General features: G+C 40.6%; 2 protein-coding genes across 2 annotated transcripts; one reads left to right on the top strand and one right to left on the bottom strand.

The window, feature by feature from the left end:
- Positions 1-260: 260 nt before the first annotated feature.
- On the bottom strand, positions 261-16,009 carry cramp1 (cramped chromatin regulator homolog 1). The gene is given in 21 exon segments (XM_046414223.1): positions 261-2,528; positions 3,025-3,170; positions 3,784-3,951; positions 4,229-4,415; positions 5,011-5,168; positions 5,827-5,940; positions 6,189-6,270; positions 6,697-6,771; positions 6,876-7,048; positions 7,256-7,433; positions 7,859-8,815; positions 9,123-9,204; positions 9,690-9,813; positions 10,529-10,614; positions 11,135-11,183; positions 11,366-11,449; positions 11,976-12,129; positions 12,319-12,521; positions 14,238-14,356; positions 14,358-14,615; positions 14,997-16,009. Coding segments are annotated over 21 exon segments (3,561 nt in total). The 5' UTR covers positions 15,047-16,009; the 3' UTR covers positions 261-2,414.
- Positions 16,010-17,443: 1,434 nt separating this feature from the next.
- On the top strand, positions 17,444-22,596 carry jpt2 (Jupiter microtubule associated homolog 2). The gene is made up of 5 exons (XM_046416109.1): positions 17,444-17,632; positions 18,569-18,720; positions 19,266-19,417; positions 20,755-20,791; positions 21,190-22,596. Exons 1-5 carry the CDS (start codon positions 17,577-17,579, stop codon positions 21,444-21,446), a joined length of 654 nt encoding a protein of 217 aa, XP_046272065.1. The 5' UTR covers positions 17,444-17,576; the 3' UTR covers positions 21,447-22,596.
- The last annotated feature ends 3,112 nt before the right edge of the window (positions 22,597-25,708 follow it).

Here is a 25,708-nt window from a genome sequence, read left to right as displayed (position 1 = left end):
ATGCTGTTCTGGCAGAGGATCGACCCACAACACAAACACATACTGTGGTTAAACAAAGAAAAAAAAAAAAAAGCACAGTTTGTAAACGATCACTTGTCTTTCTCCGAGATGTGGTACAGCAGCTGACATGTTTCTGGGTCATCTGTTCCAGATGGCATACAGAGCACAACACTGAAAGTGATTCTCAAAATAAAGTGTTTTTAAAACATGTAGAGGAAAGAAATAATGCTCTGTTCTGCATATTCCTGCTGAGTTAATCAAATGAGTTGTCGTATTGTTTTGAAGGATGAGGATATATTTTCTTGAATGGGGACGGTCAGGGCTCGAGTATGGTGTTTGAGAAACCACTGAGCTATCTATAGACGGACTGGTATTTAACTTTAATCCAAAGGCCACACAAAAACATTGAAAATGTGTGCATTTTTTTCAACAAAGTACAAGCAGTGAATACAGAAAACGAGGAGCTTTTTTTTTTTAAACCATCTTTATACACAGAATAAAAACACCTTTTACAAACTGAAAACTTAACAGGTTTTTTAGATGTCATCTTAATATTAAGTTAAACAAACACTTTCCCCAAAATGTTAACAATAAATAGTCCAAATAACAATTTACATTATGTTACAAAAGCGCAGTGAATACTGGAATTTAAATTTGTACATCAGAAAAAAACCTGCCAGATTCAAAAACAAAACAAACCTCCTCTTTATTCCTTATTAAGAATCATCTTCATGGTTTTTTTATTGAGTGTGAGAAGATGATGTCTTTTCATAAACGTCACAAAAGCTTTTAAACTGTAGAGACAAAGCCCCCCAAGGTGCTTTAACAGGGGCCGTTTTAAATTGCATTTGTGGAATGACAAGAGCAAATTACGCTAAGAGATGAAGTTAAACATGTCGATGAGACAAAATGTTCACAATACTGCATACTGATGATGATAGGAAACTGAATCTGAATGCAAAGAGTCTGGACTTCACCCAGTATGTGTTTAAAAGCGAATCATGTTGATGTTTGCCAAAGTGCTTTGTTAGTATCCAGTATCAGTACTAGTCAGTGGAAAACTAATCTTTTAAGCAAAGAATTTTGAAAAAAAAAAAAAATCAGGAGTGTCAACTATGGCTTTAGTGTTTAATTTCCTAACAAACTTCTGACTGTTTGCTTTTGTTGTGTTAAAATTGAGCGTAACGCTACTGGGAACTTTTTAACATTCTGAATTTGAACCTGTTGAATGAAAATGAACACGTAGTTGGTCACATTGTGGGATACACTTCCATTCAGTCCTTAACTGAAAACAGCTCAACTCGCTTCTTTGTTTGTAGTGCAAGATACAAGCAAAATAGCCATCATTAAAGAGCAATGTTATTTGTCATGGTAGCTGAGTGAAAAGACTCCCAACTACTGTGACAGGATTATTTAAAACGAAACCAAAATTAAATGTTTAGGTATATAATTAACATGTACAAAAAAGAAGAAAAAAAAAACAGAAACAGCAAATTAAAGATAAATACGTATGTGGAAGAACATTGCTATATCCTCTCAACCTGTTAAAAGAACAAACCAACCTGAAGACCACTGCATCTCAACATACATTTAAAGTTAGTTGACGAAGGACACTGAAGCCCAATGTTTTCAGCTCAAAATTCAAATGTAGCAGCTGCAGAAAAATCACATCTGTAGAGCTACTACCAAATATGGTCAACCAACAAAAGCTGCCATTCTGCATGTGGTGGTAAGAAATGACGAACCTGATTCAAAACACACATGCTATGTTCGTAAAATGCAACCTGAACTGATCAACAGCACATGAAATGGAGTGCAGCAGCAAATGGTTTTACCTCAAGCCGCCCTGCTGCGTTGTGCTCCAATTTTGCAACTGATGCTGCAGAAACAACTGAACAGAAATGACTATGGAAGTATTTCACCACTCTGACCCTTTTTCTCACTATCATAACTTTTAAAATCACCCTCCAGTGGCTTTTTGCCCCCAGCTGGGATCAGAACTGCACATTTTGGTGGATTTACACATTTTGGGGCTTGATCTGACAATAGACGACAGAGACACACACAAAGAGCAGGAAGAGACAAAAAGATCAGTGAAAATATTTTGTTCAGATATGGCATAGTATTTTCCTGTACATGAGGTTGTGTTTTGTAAACGCATTTGTTTTTCTAAAGTGTTTTTAAAGGGCATTTCACCTTAAACAACAGTTCATCGAAACCAACTCGTTTCAAACTCGTTTTGAACGACGGTCAAGGTTCACCATGATTATTGCACTTTTACAACCAGGGCAGGGATGGCTTTAGGGGGTTGGTCTTTCTCCACAGCAATCTTTTCTCCCAACTAGAAGGGACAGCGTGGCGACAGTCTGGACAGAGACCTCCAGACGGCCGTGGATTGGTGGAGGCTGTCCTCCTCAAGGCGGTGGGATGGAGGGCTCGGCCACAGCCAGCTCCTGAGCCAGGTCATTGAAGCGAGCGATGTAATCCACGCTGCTCTCACTCATCATACAAGCAAGCTGGGAGTCCATCTGAAAACAAGACCAAACAGCATTCAATGTACAGCAATGACAACTGAAAAAATTATTTGCCATCTAGTGTGGAGTTAGCTGAGAAGATCAACACACAAGATAAAAAGGGAAGAACAGCTGGATATTGTCTTTTTACAGATTAAACAAACAAGATATGACATGTCAATGAATGAGCATTAAAGGTGCTGTTAGGCAGGCTGTGCAACATTTGGACAGAGCCAGATTAGCCATTTCCCTGTTTCCAGTGTTTACAATTAGCTAAGCTAACCGGCTGCTGGATGTGGCTTCATATTTACCATGCAGAAAATAGAGTATAAATTCTACTGGTATTAAATTCTTGTCTGACAAGAACATAAATAAGAGTTTTTCGATGTATTATTTTAACAGGGAAGCCAATATTTACACTGGTAGAACATACAACTAAAACAAACAAACAAAAAAACAATAGAAAAATGTACTGAATTTTCAATACACCTTTCAATACACCTCAACTTACTTCTGCCACATCAGGAAGGCCACGGGACTGAAAGGAATCATGGGAGTTGCAGTCCAGGAGGCTAGGACCCAGCAAAGCCGTGCCACTGGAGGGGCCAGAGGGGGTTAGGGTGGTCCGCCTGCCCTTATCAGGAGGCACCATGCTGGCTGGTAGGAAAGAGCCAAACAGAGACAGTGAATAGGAGACACGGCACACATGGAGAGTGGAAACAACACCATCCTCATGGGACACCTCTGCAAGAGGAAATCACTTTGTTTATGTATTAATAAAGGAATTAATTCAGAGTCAGCCAAAATAATGTATATCAGGAAAAAGGAGTAATGCCAGCTGTTGGGAAAACATCGTACAACAGTACACAGTGTTATTGTAATTTGATCAAACTTCGAAAGAAGTAGCTATATGTATAGAAGTACTAATACAAATTAAGAATACAAATTAAATATTTATGCATGTTTTTCCTTTTCCTGATGTGTGTATACATTATTTTGGCTGACTCTGTTTGAAAGCAGAAAGAGCTCTTTGTGATGGTTCACTCAAAATAAAATAGTTACTTTATTAGTTCCTTTATTAATTTATCTACAATGTGTTTAAAACTAGTTTGTATTGTTTCACAGTCAACTTGACAAGGCTTGGATTTTTCTGATGATCGTCTATCACCTCTTTGGATAGGAAGAGTTTGGTAAGGAGACACGTTAGAAAAAAAATCATCTGTAACATCATTTGATTGTGTATGTTTATTTAAGAGAGAAGAAAACTTACACAGGAGGCATCCCAGCGTGGAGTCAGATGAGTCGCTGGGGTACCACTGGGGGTCATGGCTGGGCGATGGGATCCAGCCTCTAGACGGGCTGACCGAGGGAGATGAGGCCAACAGTTTGGAGCCATCGTTGTTGCTCAGCTTGGCTGGAGAGAGCGCAGCCTCCTCACCTACAGAGAAGCAAGCAAACAGCCATTAAATTACACAAACAGTGTTCAATCAGCCTGACATCACAGAGGTTTAGTTGGATGCATGTGAACATCTTTCTTCCAAAGAATACAAACTGTCCTACATGCAACACAGGTTACCTCATCAGAGCACAAAGTCTTCACCACAAACAAAGGTCGCGCTGGTATAATATTTCTTTACAGGCATGACATTAATGAATGAATGACTTTTGGTTTACAATGTAAAGATTAGTATGTAGGATAAAACACAGGCACACACCATAATGAGCAGAGTTGATGGCAAGCTCGATAATTGAGTCACTGATGTGTGTCTGAGGTTCTCCAGGGGCGAGAGCCTCTTCAGGGGGTCCAGGGAGAGAGATGTCCAGGAGCGATGCGACACTGGGTGGGGAGAGGAGAGAGTCTCCCCCTCCAGTCACTTCTGGAGATGGTGGAGGCACACCATTCTGTGAAAAGAACAAGTTGTCCACTTTATCGGGGCTCTTTTGTTTGATTTTGTGAAGTTTTATTTCCTCAACAGATGAGTTTTCAGTGCAACATGCACATTTTCTTCCAAGCTAGCCTGAACAAACATCTCAACCTGACCACTGGACAACAGAAAGCCTTGTATTCAAAATTTGACACTGGCAAAAAGGGACACTAGTCACAAGTCCAGTGTGAGGCTTGCATGGAATGGCAGGAGAAAAACAAAAACTTTGGCTCCCAACTCAACATTCGATTGATTCTTGTACTAATAACACACTTTAGCATGGCAAATTCCTCATCTTCAATCAGCCATCATCTTGGATTCAGTGCTATGAATGCTTACTTAAAAAAAATGAACCAAAACATCACTGAACAAAATTCACAAAATTCACTGACATGAGTGTAGACACAGCTCTGTTAATTAAGACTACACTTATTCTGATTAAACAAGTAATTTCAATCATTTAAAGTGTTCTCATGAAAGTTTCTTAACTAGCTTGTTCCAGTTACTATACAAGTACAAAAAGCTCCTAGATTACGTGCATTAGTTTGTGTATATAAGTGTGTGTTGCTAACCTCTGGGGCATTGTGCTGGAGGAGCTGAGGGTCTGGTTCATCATCAACAATGGGTGTGGTGGCGAGCAGGGTGCTGTTGTCCACAGAGGGAGAATTCAGCTCCCGACAGGGACTGCCAGGGATGATACCTGCAGACTTAGCTGCTAGGTCAATGGCACCTGAAAGAGCATTAACAGTTCAGAAACACAAGGGATTTGACACATCAGCATGTAGCTGATAAGCATTAGCAGTAACTGAGACTAGCAAGTGGAGATGGACATTCTGAAAAAACAAACAAACAAACAAACAAAAAAAACTACCTTCTGCAATTAAACTCAGTAACAATTTGAAATTAAGAATTGAAAGGAAAGGCAACAGGAAAGACTCTTCATCTAGAAGTGTGACTGAAAGAATGTTTTTTTTTTTTTTTTTTGTCTTTTTACCCTTGTCAGTGATCATGTGAGTGTCAAGAGGCCGATCACTTTCACACATTTTGAAACTGGATAAATAGCCTAATAATCCAGAGGACAGCATCTTACACAGAAATAACTTAATTTATCAAAAGTTTGACTTGAAACAGAAGGAAACCGTTTCTTAAATATATTGTTGGTGGAATGCAAGTAAGTCACATGATTTGTAATGTAGACCCTCAGAAGTTTACTTTTTACTTGAGGTCAAAATTTGTTTAAGTGGTCAATGACAAGTAGAGGTTAAACTAACTCTAACTAAAAATGTCATCAGTACAACATGAATTATACTCTATCTAGAATTTTACAACATTAATAAAGAGAGAAAATGAAAAGAAAAAATAGCTGAATTAATAAAAGAAGTACACACTGGAGAGCTGGCTGGCTGCTGCAGAGCTGCTGGACACTGCAGGGGAAGCTTTGGGTGGTGGGGGGCGGGAAGAAGGAGCAAGCCGTGTATGGATTGGCCGGAAGGATCCAGTTCCTGAGGGAAGAAACAGGAAGTGAGAAATCTAGAAATTTGTAGAGTTGTTGAAAAATAGAAACCACATTTCGCTGCATACAAAAGAACATATTAGCGGAGCCTAAATAAACCTATTCATAGGGCTTCTTCTCAAGAGAACAAGTATGACTTAGAAAATAAAACGCTTTTATGCTACAGTATGAGAAAAGTATCTAAAATCTTCCACTGACAACAAATTGTACTGTAGGATCCTGTTGTCTGCAGTGTACCTGTGGCAGAGGAGTTGGAGAGGATGGAGAAGGAGCAGACATGTTGAGGAGTATCTCCTGTAGTTCGGGGCAGGAGTGTTCGCTATGAGAGAGAGAGAAGCAACTGAACTAAAAGCCCATCACAGCTTATCGACATAGCACAGAGATACACATGTACAGGGTAAAAATTCAATAAATTCCCTGAAGTTAGCATTAAACTCCTTCCAAATTCAAATGTGTGGACTGGAGTTTGTACATTTGGTTACCATCTTTCCAGTTTGGCATCATTGCTTAAAAAAAGAAGAAAAAAACTGAACAACTTTAAACACTGACACTTTCTGCTACATATTCAACACTTGTGGGAACTGTGTTTCTAGATGCTTTGTCACAGGATTTATAAGGGTAGTTGTTAGTGTTCAGAAAGCAATACTAAAAAGACAACTTATGCTACTATACAAAGCAAATGAGTTGCATTCATTGCTATACCACAAACTAGAAAAAGTAAGACATCCTTCTTTTCTTCTCTTACTTGAACAACAAGTGGTTTCCGAAGTTGCCTGTTTCGAGGTTTTCTCTGTCTGGAGAGGAAAATATCTGACTGCATCTGCAAAAAAAGATATGAATTTGTGCATATTCATGTGGAAAATTTACCAATTTAGTCCATGCACACCTGATGTAAAAAAACAAAAAAACCCAAAAAACTCTTACACTGATGGAGTCGAGCTGCTGTCTGAAGGCTAGCTCAGCTTCTTTGTTGGGTGAAAACATTCTGTTGTGTCGTGAACTGTTGGGGGGCAGCGTGGTGGGAACCGCAAACACACTGCCTTCTGAGTCACTGCCCACAGTCGACCCCAGCAGAGAGCGAGGGAGGCTGCGGCCACCTGAGGGGGCAGAGGTACAAGTAAGTTATGTCATGTGAGGAGCTATTTGAGAATAATGCATTAAGCCACTGAACAGCATCCAGCAATTTTGTGTGTTCATTTCCAAACACAAACACACACACTTACACAATTACAGTACTGGGAAAATATGCACATTAAGTGCCTGTTACAGTGGCTTCAGGGTATGTGACAAAGGCCCATGCATACCTGAGGCTCCAGAGTTTGGCAGGTTTAATCGGGCCCCTCGGACAGAGGCCTGCTGCCGGCCGCAGCTGGGGCTACGAACGCCTACTATGAGACTCTTCCCTGGTGGTGTGAGGGCCTGGTTTTGCTCCTCCTGATGGGTCTTAAGAGGTGATGTTGCTGTGGAGCACAACTCTGGAGCCTGAGGGAGAAGACACATTATTTACGACATCTGCTCTACATGCACAATTCTACATAATGCTTTCACTAGTGTTTAAATGCGACACAGAGGATAAGTCACAGCCCATTTCGGGGTTTCAACAGATACTGTATGAATATGAATGTTTACTAATGTTTATCCTTAGAATTTGTTGTGGATGAATTGCCTTAGCAATGCAATTTTGTAAATCCACAGGATAATGCACCCTGCATACTGCTCTCCCACTGTGACATCTGATTGAGGACTACAGTAATTGCATTGTTCATTCATGCTCCTGGGATTCAGAAACTTCAATTATTCAGCCTTATGCCCATGTTTGACTGCTAAACTTCTTCTTTTATTTATATATATATATATAAATCTGGCAAGCAGCAACAGCACTGTGAGAAGTAACTATTAATCTCTACCAAAGGTTTAGGATTGACTTCAGTGGCGACCAGCTTGAGCAGGCAGCGCAAAACGTGGTGTGTCCTGCTGGGTTTGGGCTGTGCCAAGCCTTGTCCGTTTTCTTGGTTGTTGGAAAGAACTGCAACGGGCTGCCACTCATACTCCAGCTGCAGCTTGCCAGGCTTCCCAAACATCAGATAGAGCTCAGCCAGTGTGATGTTCTCTGCATCACGGGCGCTCCAGCCCTCCTCTCTGATCTGCTCAACAGCCCGTTCTTTGGCTGCGGGTGCAGAGCTCTGTGACATCCCCTCCTCTGAGCCAGTCACTGCAGGTTTGGCCAGAGGGTCCTGGTTGGCCTCTGGGCAGGAGGTGCTGGTGTTCTGTTCATCTTTGCACTGCTCCGATGAGCTTTCTGTACCGCTACACAATTTCTCTATGCTTTTGGTCACTGCTAAACCACCAGTGGCCTCCGCACCCATACAGGTCTTACTCCCCTCGGTGGGTCCCATCCCAGTTCCTTCTTCTCTAGGAGCCACAGTCTGCTGAGAAGAAACAGGGACAGAAACAGACAGGGGTCTCTTCTCCTCTACCTTTGTAGAACTGTCTTGTGAAGGCTCAGAGTTAACGGGCTCAGTTCGAGGACTATCTCCCAATACAGTCACTGAAGCACCCCCGGCACCAGCAGCTGTGGTGCCCCCCCTTCCAGATTTGGTGCCAGTCCGAAGTGGTGGAGCCGTGTGAATACCCAGAATCTGGGCAGCAGGCAATTCCTTAGCGTTTGGCCTGTTCTTGCCGCTTTCTAGCCAGTGCACAGTGCAAGAGGCCTTGGAGTGAACTACACGTGCCACACCAGGCAGGGTGGTCAAGGTGCTGCTCTCAGCTGGGTAAAGAAAGAGCTCCTCCTGCTGGGATTTGCTGGGAGATGTTGTGCTGGACTGGCCACGCTCCAGAACTTCCCTCTCCATTAGACTCTTAAGCTGAAGCATAAGTGTTAAAGATTCCCCAAATGTTAAGAGCTGAACTGCAATACCTCTGCTGTAATTCACATGCCAAAGAGGCTAAAAAATAATGCTACTTGTTCTGTGCTACATATTGTAGTGCTACTAGCAGCAGGCTGCACAAAACAGATAAAAAATTAAATTATACTTTGTATTCATTATCTGGTCCCATCAACTGATAAAATGGACTGAGAACATTTTTTTAAATGCTCTACTGTCATATAATGACTCAGCAATAAGCTCCTGTTGCTTATTCTTTCCAAGAATGTGATGTTTCAAAGGATACAATACGCTGGTCATGGTAGGTCCATTTCTGTTTCAGGTACTCAATGAGGCTCGACACTTTCCTGTGGAGCTCCACCACCATCCTGGGTTGGAAAAGACACAAAAAGAGATTGATTTGCAAGCTGCTGTGCCAAGATGGTGCTGAACAGCACTGGGCTGGGTAATTTACACTATATGCTCGTAAAATACACAGCACTTTTTGGTCTTGGACTAAATGAACATATTTATATAAACCATTATATACAAGTATAATAAACAGAAAAGAGTTCAGTTCCAAAAAAGCATCATTTTCAAAGCTGCTTTATGATGCATCCATGCATCATCCACTCCAATATCTGGAAACTAGGACTCACTCACCAAAAAGCATTGCATTATTGAGTTTTGCTGCAGAAAAAAGTTTCCTGCAGCAATGGCAAATTTGGATGTGGACTGAACATTTTTAAGCAGTTCTAATACTGCTGTTAACAGATTCAGTGATGAAGTAACTAATTATATATTCTTGTACTATCATATGGTTATGCATTTGAAAGTATTTTTTGGTGATTAGCTCCTCTCAGACATGCCTGACCTGAGGCGAGGGTTGTGGGCTAGACTCTGAACACGGGTCCAGGAGCGGTTGCTGCGTGGTTGGAGCTCCACTGCCACCTTTAAGGGTAGACGCACCGGCTTCTGGTCTTCCTCGTCACTCACTCCTGCAGGGACACAAACACACATACACACAGTAAGACTGAATTAGAGACAGAGCTCTCTCAGGATAAAAGCTCAGGTATGTTTCAGAAGTGATACCAGGCACTCACTCAGTGGGATATTGCAACATTATGCAGTCAAAAACATTAAAAACTCGTTTGAATCTAAAAAGCAACAAAAGTACCACAAGAACAATACAATACAGCTGACAGTACAGTTACTGAGTTGAGTATGCTCTCTTGCAAACCTTCATATTTAATGGATTAGTAAGATGACAAAAAAATAGTTGAAGAGGAAACAGCAAACGTGGGCAGACCCTTTGCCAAGATTTTTTTGCAGAATACTGATACAGCACAAAAAAATAAACAATGACTGTAAAAGAAAGATAGCAGATGCAAGCGGTGGGATTTTAATTTTCCATCCTTAATTAAAACATTTTTTTCCCAAGTTTGTGGAGTGACTGCTTTTGAGCAAAGGAGCAGATTACAGCCAGTCAAATCAGTCACCTCCATCATATCCCTCCTGCTCCTCCTCCTCACTTTGCTCCCACAGAGTCACCATGGAAACAAAACGAGCCCACACGCTGCCGTTATTATTGCCAAAACCCCACCCACACAAACCCTGTGCCTCACCATTGCCGTAGTTTATATATTCAGCATTGATGTTTGTTTACTGTGAATGTATAGTACATGTTGGCTGTCTGCGCGAGCACATGCTCACCATCTGGGTCACAAAGTTTCTTCAGTGCACGGCACATGGGTGCTTTGATTCGCAAGTTCCTCCCTTTGGAGCGTACAGTGGTGGCCCTGGAAAAAAAAAAAGAAAGAACAGCAGAGACATCTTGAGCATTTTTTTTTAAGAACTACTTTTATGGATTACAAGAGAAACTTTCAGTGGAGCCTAATTGTCATTCAGCATTTTTTATTTACATAAATGAAGCATGTTAATAAGTCACATACAACAACACTGGGTTGGACAGAGCAAGATGAGCAATTCTATAAGTGGTAGACAAAATAACAAACATATTTAATTATAAAATGGGCGAGCAGCAAGTAATCTCACAGCATATACAATATTTCATGTACCATATAATAAAATATTTTGAAAAATTCCCTTTAAGCATGATATTAAAGGTCTAATTTTGATAAGTGGCATAAATTTCATCATGACATGAGACTGGTTTAGTCTGAGGGTGAAAGCTTATCTGTGCTTTTGTAGTTGCTGACACTGACAATCCCTAGTGCGTACATGTACATACACCCTAACATAGAAATTGTATGCATGAGCAATGCACCTCTTCAATTTTCAGTTTTATTAGCTACTTACCCCTGTTGGATCAGTTCGTTGAGCTTTGCCACGTTCTTGTCATCCATTACTGTCAAAGACAAAATACAAAGCCACAGAGACATTTATGACATCGCCCTTCAAGAGCAGATGTCCCTCATGACAGGGAGCATGCAATGTTTAATCACATCCCTAGTGTCCTGAACTAACAGCAGGAAAACACTTGCACATAAACAACATTAAAAAGGCACTCATTCACAAACGTTCACTTACATCCTCCAACTTTTTTGCGGAGCTCGGCGTAGCAGATGAGACCGTACAGCTCTTGAGAGGATTTTTTCAGCACTCTGGAGTACACTGAAAAGGTGGCACAAGTCACAACACTGCTGTAAGCAGCAACACAGGAGACATGTGTGTGACATAAAGATAACACAGCAGTGACTCTGAGGATGTTTAGTAGTGGAGAGCTCAGGCTTATCTGGAGAGGTTTTATTATTTAACACGTTTTGGAACAAGGCCTCCCTGCCAAACAATGTGCTATGTAAACATCAGCGTGTGGACATTGTTGAAAACAAGTGGACCTGCTGTATAAAGAAGTTGATATTCATATTCTCTTGATTAACATTGTTTTTAGTTGGGCACGGTGTTTGCAGTGACACCAGCTTCTTTAAGAGGCACCCCAAGGAAAGATCTAATACAACATGAACAAATCAAGATATTTGTACTGATAGATTATATTTGAACAATTTGGCTTTCAACTCTTGTCCAGAGTCATGTTGACTTTTTGGACAGCTCTATTAGACATAAGAGGAAAAGTGACACAAGACACAGCAGTGTTAAGTTAGACCAAATAAATAAGGTCCCAAGATAAAGAGAAGCTCACCATTGGCAAAGTCAATGTGTTTGGAGATCTTGTGCCACGTCCGGTAATAAAAGTGGCGAACCTGCTCCTTGTTTTTCACCATGTTCGCTGGCTTGCCTCTTTTCTTGTACTTCATGGCAATGTTGTTCTGGATAGCCTCAAAATCCTTCCCATGCTGGAAACCAGAGTAGTAGAGATAAGTGTAAAATGTCAAATGATACATATGAAAAGACATTTTCATGAGGTTTCAAGTGCGATACAAAGACAAACATAAATGCCAAGACTTCAAGCTGAAGCTGGTGCCACATACTACTAACACAAGTTAGTGCCCAATCTGAACCAATGACACTGTGTTTGGTTTCACCTCATAGAGCCCCTCAAAAAAACTGTTTTTGTCCTCTGCGCTCCAAGACTCCCACTGCCGACGAGCCCTCTTCTGGTTACCCGCTTGCTCCTCTTTCTCAGCTGACCCTTGGCCCTTGGAAGCTTTGGACGCTGCCCCTGTGGAGCTGGCCACAGGTCCCGACTGTCCCACTGTCCCCTGGGAGGAAGAGCCATTTTCTGCCCCTGTGTTAAAGAGAAAGGGTGGCAACAAATTCATCTGTTATAAAACATTCAGAGGAAAAAAAAAAAAACACGACTTAAATATCAGAGTAAATGTTAGGCTTGATCTAAAAGGTTTGGGCGACTGTCCTGATTGTTCAGAGTGGAGAAAAAAATGTAGATTTGATGTGCGTGGTTTAGGAAATGTTAAAATACATGCACACAAAGCCACCCACTTCCATTACACTGAAAAAAAACCTGCAGAGCTTCCCCCGTTGTGGCTCAGCTCTGGCAAGTAGACAGGAAAAGCAATCAGCCCCTACGGCCAGGTCCACAGCACATGGGTCCAAAACCAACTCGTGGTGGGCTCCAATGGCCAAGTTTACTCCAGCAGAGAGCACAATGCCAGAAGGCATTAACACTAACACAGAGAAGGTTGCTGTTGCAGCACTGCTTTATGTTAAGACAGCTGTAGACTTTAAGGGTAAAAGAGTATTAATTAATGCAAATCTGTGTAGCTGATATTCACCCTAGGCAACCTAGAAAGTGTCTCTTTCAAAATAGATGTGGATCAATACAGCTGCATATCAAAGTAAGTAGGGCCTTGCTGGTAGACCCCCGGGCTATCTAAATATAAACTTGATGAAACAATTACAGTGTCTTTATCTTTCCAACAGCCACAACAAAAGAAATCCACCAGTCATACCTTTCAGAGAACAGTAATTCATCAATATACAGCAAATGTTTACTGATCTGAGTCCTGTTCATCATAATTATACAAACTGAAACAAATCCGAAAATCAGAAATGTCGCTCAGTGAGGGAAAAAAAATTCTGGTTGATGGTGTAGCAGTTTATTAACAGGCTCCCAAATGAGCAGAAGCCACTTCAGAAGCTGTACATTTCAGACACAGAGGATGTTATTCCTCCTGCCCCACCTTTCTTTACCTCTTCTCAGATTGCAGATACAGAAACCCAAGAAGAGATGCCTCATTAACATGGATACACTGAATCAAGCCAGTTATCTATTAGTGTTTACCATTATTCAATGAGGCAATCCTTCTCTGTGTTTCAGTTTCTAAAGCCAGAGCGCGTCTTGCTCTAGCTCTAAAGTATTTCTAAGACATTCACTAAGATATGTCAAGTTATCGGTTGCATCACTGTTGTTTGTAATGAGATGCATGAATAAAATATACATAATTACATTCATGGATCAATGAAATTAACTGAGGGGGAATGATTTCCTTTATTTCCTAATTCCTGAAAAAATGTAAATAAATAAAAATAAAACTGGGTGCGAGCAACTCTCCATAACAATACCCCATTTCCTGACCTGTTTTTCATTCAATGCAGAAATACTGAAGTCTGGAACCTGTGATTTATTTTTCCTACACTCACTTGATAACGACAGTCATAACAGGCACTTGTTTTTAAAGCCATAATGGCATGTTTCCCAGAAACTGTAACTGAAAATAGTCATATGACATTCTAATTGAAATTGACCTGCGATTCGCTTCCTTTTCACATAAAGGGTTCACAGGATGGTGTTGCAACTTATGTTGGAGCAGCCAGAGATCTACCCAGAGTATAACCAGTGCGCAGAGGGAGTACACAGCAACAAAAACAGCACCGGTGTAGCTATCGCTCACAAACAAACTGTAAACACGCTTCCAACTGAGAGCAGAACCCACTGCCAACACCACATATAAACACTTTTCTCTGAACCGGTCACCAACAGTACCTTTCGATTTTGCCCCGCCATGTCCATTGATGGCCGAGCCGATTGAATCCTTCCGGATCCGTTTGCTAGGAGGTCGAACGCTTGATCGGAGAAAATGATGCTGATCGTGACACGGGGGGGGCGGGCTCCGACGAGGTCTGGGGATGCTGTGTCGAGCTTAGCCCGGTTCGGTTCGGTGGAGAGCCGGGGAGGACCGGAGCTGAACCGGGGCTGAGACCCGTGGCTGATGGATTAAGAATTTCCACTCCGTCGTCTCCCTTTGTACTGCGCTCCTCGCTCGCCTGCTCTCCGCTGTCCTCCTCGTCGCAACCTTCGGGCTTTCTGGACGGATTCCTCCTCCCATCGACACCGATCCCCTCCCTGGAGCCCGGTGTCATGCTGCCAGAACACATTCAGGGAAAATATGTCACATTAGGAGCAAAGCGGTGTGCAAAATTAACTTCTAAAGACGACGTTCACTGTCTCTCAACATGGCCGCCGCTGTTTGTTTCAAATCCCCTCTCCAGTCCCGACAAAACAACACCAAATAAATGCATTTAACGTCTTGAGATAAAATATATACAACAACCAAAATAGTTTAGTAACTGCCTGTGGTGTTTTATCAAGTGTCTTTCGGCTCGAATGGGCGATATTTTGGGCTGAAATTCAACTAAATTCAAATGCGAGCGCTTTTCAGTTTAGCGCCCTGCAGAAACGACAACGAAACCCCTCGGTGCATTCGACCTCTAAATAAAGTGTTTATTTCAAACATAATTTTACCCATTTTCGTGCTCTTCGGTAGTAGGTGACGTCTTCTTTCTCTTCACCATGAGTCCGACCGGGTAGATTGGCAAATACTGATCAAACTGAGCATAATAAAACCTAGACCGATCTCTCCGCTTTCTGCCCTCTCCTTGCTCTTGCTTCGACTGAGCTGAACTCTGCGCAGTTCAACTGTTTTCTATCAGCAACAACATTACTCAATGCTTCTTTGCAACAATAAATAAAACTAGGCAAAGTACTTACAAACAAGTAATACTGACTGCATACATTCAAGAAGAATTTTCTATAGATCATGTTAGGTGAGCTCATCGGCATTGATAAGTGGAGATAGTTTTATTAACGTGCAAGTGGACTTTGCTTGTCGCTACGTCACCATCGCCTGCAGAAATTATGTCTGTAAAACTATTTGATTAATATACATCCTGTCATTGTAAGACTTTAAGATAATACTCCATTTGCTAACATTACTATCGCCTTATACATATTACTCATACGTCAAAATCAGGATCAGGATTTATATGACCGATGCACATCAAGACCCTGTGTATTACGTTATATTTGCAAAACCAGTGTCACAATGTGTGAAAATCATTTTGTCTATATTATTGTGTCTGCTAGTTTCTATTCCACTATTTGGTTCGAAATAATCATAGGGACGGCAGCGCAGAGTGAGGACAGCAAGAGAAAGCTCAACAAAGAAAAATTAATTGGGTAAGAGTAGCTTGAGCCTGAAAATGAGGAGGAATGCCCCGCTTTCCACATTAAGGCACGGTTTTTAAATTCCCGTTTAGTGTCATCTAAACGCCAAATCCCAGATAACACTATTAACCAAAAATGTAACTGATCCAACATCAGTGAGAGCCCAATACTAATAGTTAGGTTTGTTAATATTAACTTTCACTACTTAGAATCATACAACTTCAAGTAATGGTAAGGTAAATGGATGGATGCAACTATAATGTAGCTTACATTCAGCATCAAAATATAGTTTCAGTCTAACTTCAGAATGATCTGAAACCCTACAGCAACACAGTGAAATCCATCCCCAGAGTTATATGACATATTTCCCTGCTATGTTACAGTCCTCGGCAGCCAAGTGATGATAATAGTCTAACCACTGGTCTGGTACTATATTAGGTTAACGTTACTGTAAAAATACAGTGTGGTAATAATTGAAGTTATGTATACTGACTATTGTTGTTACTTTGTTGTAGTCAGCTGTATTACACGTATACAAGACTCGCCTTCATACAGTACATAACGTGGTACCTAGCATGGCTACTGCTGTTGACTAGCTAACGTTAACTCTACAGCAGTCAAACCAGCCATAACGTTACAAAAAGTGCTTGTAACATAACGGTTATTTCCTGCAGATTCTCAAACATTGTGTTACATGTCTAAAACTATCAAAGTTTAAAGATTACCTGAAGTGGAAACCTGTTGGTGGTATTCCCAATCGAGACACTGGCTAGCATTGCTAGCTGACGGCAGCCGTCCAACTTGTTACCTATGACAGTTCCTGCGGTTCATCGTCTAAATGCTTAGACACGCCCACTACAACTCGAAAACAAATCCTGTGATTGGTCAGAAATACACGAGGTTAACGGTTAAGATATGATTGGCAGAAATCTTCGCCAATTAATGGGAGGAAAAGCCCAGCGAAGGACCAATTGTCATTCTCTTCCTGTAATGCCGTATAAGTCTCCGGATAATATATTTTCAAAGTTCAAAACCTGTTTCTCACTTTTGAATAATCTATTCTTTGTTCAGTAAGTAAACGTTATTTTAGCGGCATTGGATAGGGGTAATGGAGGTTTTTGGCACTCTAAAAATAAGTCCCGCCTAAGAGGTGATTGACATTTTGTAGAGCGATTCAATGGGCGAAATTCAGAGGATGCACTTGAATTTTTTATCGGCGTACTCCGAAAATCACCCAGCGAAGTGAAATCTTAAATTGATGTTTGTAGTAGTTGATAAAACAATGACCAATGGAATGGCTGCAACAGCTAGAACAAAATGTTGTACAAAGGGTTTCTATCTAATAGCATCCTCACTTTATTTTAGTTGCTATCTCAGACTCGGTTTACGTTGCCCTTGTTCATACCAGGCGTCCCGGTGACAAAGAACAAGCGTCACATAACAAGACTGTGCATGGGTTCGGTTGTTTTCATTCTCTATATGACAGACCAGCAGGGCGGAGTTTTCTGTCTTTTTATATAAAACGTACATAACAGATTACGCGTATTTAACAGATGTAGAATTCAGGTGTAACATGGAAGTTTGTAGCTTCGAAGCCGTTGTGACAAAATGACAGTGTTGTCTCGCAAGACTTCGGCTCAATGGTTACTTAATCGATCTTTGCTGGAGGAGTGTCGCGTGGTATGAAACGAACGCACCACATCCCTCAGCAGATTGGCAGTGGACCAGTTATATTCTTCTGTGTCACATTTGGGTGGACTGAAATTCTTCGCTCCGGAGTTTGGTTGTGCACGCGCAGATAGGGGAACTTGCTGGTCGCCCAGTTGGCAAACTGACGAAGTTGTCTTCGGAAACTTGAAGGCTTATTATAAAACCGCTATGACTTCGACAAACATGTTTCAAGGGTTGGATACTGGTTCAAAACCAAGTTCAAGGTGACGAATATATAGTCGTGTAGTATTGACATCTGTGATAGAAATGGCCTACATTGTCTGATTTCGAGTGTAATAGTCGTTCGGTCAGCTAGTAAGTTATCTCAACGTAGGTATGACAGGATCTATGCGAAGCTTTTTGCACCATCTTTTTTTCTGCTATTGCCTTCAGACAGAGCTCCAGCCGTCGGGATGTTGGAAATAAGTTAAGCTAAATGTCTCTGCGGACGCTCATTTTGAGCTAGCTTGGTTTGAGTCGTCTTGCATTAGCAAACTTAAAGAGTCAAGAAGTAGCTTTTAAGCTAGCTGACCAGGCGTTGTCTGCTGCGCCTGCGGAAGTGTGAAACCCACTTCAGGCTGCTCTTCTTTGTGCTTGCCAACAACGGCATTGTGGCCACCTTTGTTCTAGTTAAGAGGTTCGGTTTCTTGACTCGGAACAGTCGGTTCTTGGGTCCGCTCCGCTAGAATAGTCACGTATGTTGAGGCTCTCAGTAACGTGAGAAAGTAAAGCGTGAATTCTAACAAACTAAAGACTTTGCAGACATATGGCGCCGTTCCCGGTATATAATCAAACAACCTGTTATTTGGTTGCTTTGGCTGCCGGCTTAAACATTACTGTAACATATTTATAGTCAAGTTATTTTTTGTTTTCTACTCGTCCTCTTTATTTATCATAGTACAAAAATATGACATCACGTCTCATTTATGAGACACGAACCCGCATGACTCACGTTTAACGATAAGAAATTGGGTCAGTATATACAGACTGTTAAGATGTAGTAAAAAGTATTCCAAGTAAATCAGTAAAAACCCGTGTGTCTCCATTAGTCTATCTTTGTCAGGTCACACTTGCACAAGGTACATGATCTAAATATGATTTGGATAAATAAGTTGAATGAGGTTTATAAAAGGGATGCAATATTCTTTTGTGTTCTGCAGGGTGTTGCAGCCTCCTGGAGGTGGCTCCAGTAACCTGTTTGGTGGCTATGAAGAAGATTCTGCAGCATCAAGAAGACCTAATAAGATGGCCTCGAAAGTGTTTGCACCACCAGAGCAGCCCCAGAGTGTACCCAAACGCTCCAATCCTCCGGGTAGGTCAGACCATCTCCTCAGGGATAATGGATGTGCAGAGGCAGGCCAGTCAAAGCATCGATGTCCACGGTGTAAAAACCATTACAATAATGTAATACTTACAGTATAAACACTTTTACTTTGTCTCTGTGCCTGTACATAATCCACCTCCAGACTTTGTGGGTTATGTGGTATGGACAAGTATGTTTCAAATGCAGTCTGCTGTTGGTTTGAGTTTCCAAGAGAGGAAACTGCTGGGTCACTCTGCCTGCTTTGTCTGCTATTTCACTGTGGCATTAGCATCCCTAAAATATACTGTAGTATGTGCACAGTGTATGACAGCTGTAATTTGCAAATGCACATGGTGTGATGCTGAAGGATGAGTAGGTATGAAGAAGCTCAATTCAGATGTCAACATATTTCTTAATCCATTACCAAGTATATTCTGCTACATGACCACTAAATAGGCAGTGCAATTTCATTAAACCTAAATGTGACATAGCTAAGTGTGTTATTATGTCACTGTGACAAAATTTAAAACATTTCTTGGTAATACATTATGTAGGTGGGAAGAGTAGTGGAATATTTGAGGAACCTGGAGCTCCAGTTCAGCCACAGAAGACCATGCCTCCTGGTGGACCAACCAGCAATATATTTGGGCCTGCAGATACTGCACCCGTTCAAAGCCCAAGCCGAAGCCACCCAAATAAGCCAAAGGTAGGCCATGCACCCAAGTGTTATACTCCGCTTTGATTATACTACTATACACCATCTATCCATCTGATATCACAGAATGTGGAAGTCACCATGGTCACAACCACCTGAGTGGCAACAGTGTTAATATCTACCTAGGGCTGAAATGTTAGCCTTCATCTTAAATGCTGCAGAAATACCAAAAACACATCTAAAACTGGAAGGAGCGGTTGCACAATTAACTGTACAAATAGTTTCAACAAGAAATCAGAACTATCAGGTACATCTGAATGCTAGGAAACAGAATTCCTGATTTCAGTGTCCATAGACCACTTGTTCGGTAAGTTTCACTGTCAAGTCCACCTATGTTTAATTTCTCAGATAATTCTTTGTTTTACTTTCAGTTTCTCCTGGAATGGGATGTCAGCCTATAGCTTTTAAATTTGTTCCTCATTTTATCCTGTAAGACATGAAGAGCGCAGTGTCTGTGTTACATACCATGGTGTATGATTTTCTCTTCTCCACAGATCAATAGGGTTTGTGCAACCAGAGCATTGTTAGCTTAGACTGCTGAGTCTGTTGCAGCAATCTCAGAAGTAACGTAAACAAGTCCCAAGCAATCATTTTTCAGAAAGCAGTTAATTTATCAGTTTTATAGAGAGATTTTGGAGCTGCAAAATCAGACAATTCACAGGATCGCTAGCTATGAATTGTTTAATCCTTTACACAGATATGTGTAATTCTCTATGATTACAGAAGAAAATGTTGTGTTCAGCTACATTACTGGATGTATTGATGTTAAAGGTTTACTATACAGAGTTTATCGGCCTATTTGTAAACACCCCACTCAAAGGTCTGCAGTAAGCAAGAAGGATGGTGGACTGTTGAGTCTCATTTCCAGGTCAGCAAATGCTGATGCTGGGTTTGATTGTTTAGTGTCATTCCTGTGACCCAACAATCAGCGATCTTTTCCCAGAATTACTGACATTCAGAAACGTCCCAAACAAAGCAGAATACTAAGAAAATAACAATACAGGCAGAGGGCAAGGTCTGAGAGAGCTTATTTTTTATCAGTCTATACATGATGCAACTTTAGTTTTTTAATTTTCCTTTTATTTAACAAGGTAAAAGTCATGTTGAGATGAAAATCTATTTTATAAATAAAGAGCATGTAAATAAGGGACAAATGCTCACATTTGAGGATGGAGGCTGAGAAATGGACACAGAAGTTGAACTCATTTACAGAATTTCAGCACCTATTTTAGTTTAATTCAAGTAGCATGAAGAGGAAACCATGTTGTCATTAAAAGTCCTTTCATTGATTACACAGTGAGAAATCTTTCATCTGTTGTTTTCTGCAGGACAATCTAAGTGTGGGACCTGAACCTGAATCGCCAGGTGAGTTTGCTGAAAATGCCCATGTAAACTGTTTTGGGGACATTTGTTGGAAAATATGAAATGGAAAAATATTTGCATGTTCATATGTTCAGGAATTTTTAAGGAGGGAAAATGCTTAGTTGCCATTTTAATGAGGCAAAAAACATGTCACACACACATTTTAAGAATTTTTAAGTATGCTTAAGACATGTATGGAGGCGATCTTTTACATGATTCAGTTTTTAAGTAGGTAGAGAAAGTGCAGGGTCATTCTATTGAGATCTAAACTGTGACTTTGGATTGATGTGTTTTATTCTATATTACAAGAGCACATAGATGGTTATATTTTCAGGATATTATTTTGCTCTGGCATTTTCATCTTTTTTTCCTCTATCTCTCTCTCTCTCTCTCTCTCCAAGCACCTGTGGCCAAGACCAGCCAACCTGAGGTGAAGGAGGAAGCTGCCCCCCCAGCTCCCATACCATCCAAAGAAGAGCCCGCTGCTGTTTCAGCACCTCCAGAGCCTGAGCCCTCCTCTTCCTCTTCCTCTCCTCCTGAAGAGAAAGATGAGTCTGCTCTACTGAAGAATCATGAGCCTCATCTGGGACCCAAGCCTCGCTCTCACAACAGGGTCCTCAACCCCCCTGGAGGAAAGTCTAGTGTGGTATTCTACTGATGAGCTGAACACACCACTCCTCCCTGTCTGTGTCCATACTGTACACTCCTTGTCTGCTCCCCAGTTAATCATCTCCCATTCCAACACCCCCCTCCCCACAGTTATTTCACCTGAACATCTGAACTCAGACCAAGATTGTTCGGTCTTCCACTAGATTTCTGGTCAGATATGTTGTCCTCAACTTCTTGCACTTTCAGCTCTATTTTTGGTTCTCTGCTCTTGTCCAATTCTTAAATTCTTCAATGAAACCTGCAATTGTGCAATCACCAACCAATCAATCAAGAGGTTAGCTGTTTTCACCATTTCTGTGTTTAAGCATGTTTTTTTTTCACAATTATTTGTCATTTTTGAAAACATTTTTGTATCCCATGAATGAGTAAGACTTGGGCGTGCTTGTACAGTGTTCATCTTTAAACAGTCCAAACATTCAGATTACTTAATCTAACTAAAATCCTGGTGTTAAAAAATAATTTCAGACACTTGATCAAATAAACCTTAATGTGTAGTCATTCAGTCAGGAAGGGTGAATGAATCTGCTCATCAGTGATGCATCTGTAATGTTTCAGGGAGTTCCACTAGTGTCAGATCCTTATTGGGTGACTGCTTGTTTGGCCATTTTTCAAAATAATACGTGTGGTAGACAGCAGCTAATGACTGTATAATCAGAAGCCTTATATCAGCTCAGCTGTTTTAGTCTTTGCCTTCTCATGAATTGTTCCTTCACGGTTTCCTTCTCTAGATGCCAAAAATTGATTTTGAAACAAAGATGAATAGAATTGTTTACTCCATAATGTTTCTGTGTCCTTAAAGAAATTCCATTTTGATTTTATGCGATTGTATTGTGCAGGTGCTTTTCTGCTTTTGTCCTCATTGCTTGCTTGAGTTATCTTTTTTCTTTTTTTTTTGCTTGGGTCAGGCCTTTGTTTATGTTTTAAATTAAAACGGCTGAAGACAAGTGAACTCTGGACAAGCGTGTGGCCTATCTGAGTCCAGGTGGGCTCAGTGATAATCATAATTTTTCCCCAACTTCATGACACCACATTCATGTTATTCTGGTGCCAGCCTGTCCCATGTGTTGATGTGCCTGGCAGGCAATGAGCGTAGCAGAAGAAAGAAATCCTGTGTATTGCAATAAAACTGTTGTTTTGCATTTAGAGTTTGCTTATTTTGTTTCCTTTCCAAATATAACACTGTCTCAGATTATTTGAGATTCAGTAATCAATCATTAAAAGGGATGTGTAAATGAGTTTACTTTTCAAAAATGAAAATGCCTTGCATACCTTGTTAAATTTGTCTGCACTGGTGTAAATGTGACATACAAACTAAGTCTTATCTGCTCCAGATTTGTAGTTAAGTATTGAATCACTGACACTGATGCTTTTGTCCAGATTTGCCCTTTGGCAGCACACTGTGCAAGCTGCTTGTCCCAAAAACAAAATGGCCCCTTTATGCCTTGGGAGGAAAATGCATTTTTAGCTTTGCAACTACATGTTGGAATCTGTGGCACTGTTATTCATTTTCTCCTTTAAGTAACGGTCTGGAAGAACAATCAAAATGTTTGTCCCTGTGGTAACTGATATGGATGGGAATATTGCTTGTGGTCATAGGAAGCCCACACAACTAGGACTAGGTCTCCTTTACTTTATTTGTGCACAGATAGATATAGTTTAAAAGAAATATAGGATACAATTTGTAGCCCTATTTAACAGCTGTTAACATCTAAATGATGGCAGCCATAACATTAAACTTTCATGCACAGCATCTTATTTTGTTTCCAATTGTAGGTAAAAAAAAATGACTTGGCACTGATGTAGAATAAGCATCTTGAGTAACCAAAGCCTTTTTCACACGCAGCTTCTCTGCACGATTGCTTTTAACTTATTTTTCATGAGGAACAATGAATAAGGCCTGAGGACAATTACAACCATGATTACTGTGCACTTGTGTGCATGTGTGTGTCAACAGACGAGCGACTAGTGTCTCAGTTGCCTTCAAATGATGTTACAGAATAGCAAATGGAGCATTTAGGCAAATAACTTGGGACAACTGATCAATACTACACAGACTTGGGTGCTTTCAGTTATTCTGGCTGACGAGGCAGACTTCTTGTCAGATTGAAGGTTGGTGGAAATATGCTGTGAGGTTGCAATGTTTTTCTAAGTCCTTGTTATACTTAAAGTTGAAGATGTTTATATTACTATTGCCCCACCTTGATATCAAGCATCTTGTTGCTTATTGACAGGGGAAAATCAGTAGAGGCAGAGAGAAATCCCAAGTCACTTGAGGGAGTCAAGTGTCTGTCCAAAATCCCTGAAAACATCTACGTTGTCCTTATTATCCTGTTTTTTTCTGCTTAATCTAACTTATTATTGTGGTTAATGAATGATCAAGGTATGATTGTTTCAAATAAGATGTTTAGTTTAGAACTAAATAACAGTAACAAAGGAAATCAAGAAAATTCAGTGACACAAGATTTTCATATTTTACATGCAAAGAAAACTAGAAGCTTATTAATGTTTCACAACTCATACCAGGTTTATCCAAGTTCATGCAAGTCTGCTTTCTCCACTTTGGTACAATACCAAGCAGTAGGCCTGAACCTCAGACCTCAGACCAGGGGGAGGACCACCCACCTTCTGCTGTGAGTCTGAAGAAAACTGATGAGTGGGGTGAAAGGTAATTATTGCCAGTATTTCACTGCCACCTACTGAATGAAATAAGATGAGAACAACTGAAGCATTATGCTGCTGAAACAACTGACATTTAAACATGCAGTCAGTGTTTATGTTAGACTTAAACATTTATGTTGCAGTTTATTCATTCTGTGTTTGTCTCACATAAATTATCTTGATTGACTTGATTGACATATCGGCCTGCTGATATGCATCTCTCACTGACAGAGTGTCAATTTAAATAGAACCATTTGATCATGTAGACCTGATCGCAGGTACAAATATGATCCCAGAGATTCACTTTACTTTCATCTCACTTATGTTAAATCGCATATGGTGGCTACAGTGTTTCTAAGTATTGATTTTTTTGTATGTTTTGTTGTGCTGTTGGAAATGGTTAAATGTGGGCTGTGGGGATGTGGGTCCTTTATCTTCACAGTTTTTATGCTTCATTGACCAGTTTTTGTCTCCATTGTTAATCCTCTCTGCCACAAACAATAGCCCAAGCTATACTGGTCTGACTGGAAGAAACTTCAAGTGTTCTCAACTGCTTTCCTTTTTTATGTTGTCTAAATGTGATTTTCATCAGTCGTATATTGTCCAATCTGTGGGGTCCTGATGCTGTAACCTCCATTCTCTCTTATGTTATGTTGTATTAGTCTCGTTGCGTATAAAGTCTTACTTGTTGGTGATATAATCAGGAATGACCACTGCAAGAATCTTATGCAGCTCAACTTTTCATCTTTTTTGCAGAGTCGAGCGCATTTGCTGCAAGCAGCCGATAAAAGTCTGACCTTGGAAAGATGAGTTCCTCCGCCTCAATCAAATGACTGCAAGGTCCTGTTGTGGAGATACATCCTTTCCTGACCACACTTCAAATTGGATCCAGGTGGAAAACGTCCAAAAGAATCCTATTAATAAAAAGAAATTTATGCTCTCTAAGATGCTGCAGATACTTGACCAACATGCTTAGTCTTCCTAGTTATTTCACAGTAGTAAATGAAAATTTCAGTAGGATTACTGTTTATTTTAATTTATACTTAAATGCCATTTTGCCACCTCTTGAGTCAAGATGTCCGACTGTCCCCCTGTTGCATGTTTGTCAGAATTTATAGCAAGAATCAAACTGAGAAATAACCTTTTTTAAATATATATATATATATAAAGAAGGAACAGATCTGTTGACTCAGTTTCCTATGTGATGTAAAATAGATGCGTTCACAGGTACTTCCCATATGCTGCTCCTCTACAGACGAGGCTTTGATGTGCGCAATAAAACAATCTGTCTAAAAGAAGATTCATTTTCATTGCCAGTATTTGTGCTGCTCCCGTAGGATCAGCCAGTTAAACAAAATTGTTTTAAGTACTTTTATTTTGCCAGGTGGGAAATTATATTTATTACGTATAATTTTCACTTTAAAATAATCAATCGGGGTTTCATGTTGCTTTTGTTAGACTGACTTGTGAAGCATCTTATTTAATTTCAGAGAGTGCATTGTCATTATTTTCACATTCTACCACCGGGTCCCGATTCTGACAAGTGGTATATAAACGCCGTACTGGAAAAGCTACAACGTCCGGCTCAACTTC

Source organism: Scatophagus argus, chromosome 16 (genome assembly GCF_020382885.2).
Source record: "Scatophagus argus isolate fScaArg1 chromosome 16, fScaArg1.pri, whole genome shotgun sequence".
In the NCBI taxonomy this organism is placed as follows: Eukaryota; Metazoa; Chordata; class Actinopteri; family Scatophagidae; genus Scatophagus; species Scatophagus argus.
The sequence above is the reverse complement of the archived record's forward strand: the minus strand, read 5'-3'. Positions and strand labels throughout refer to the sequence as shown.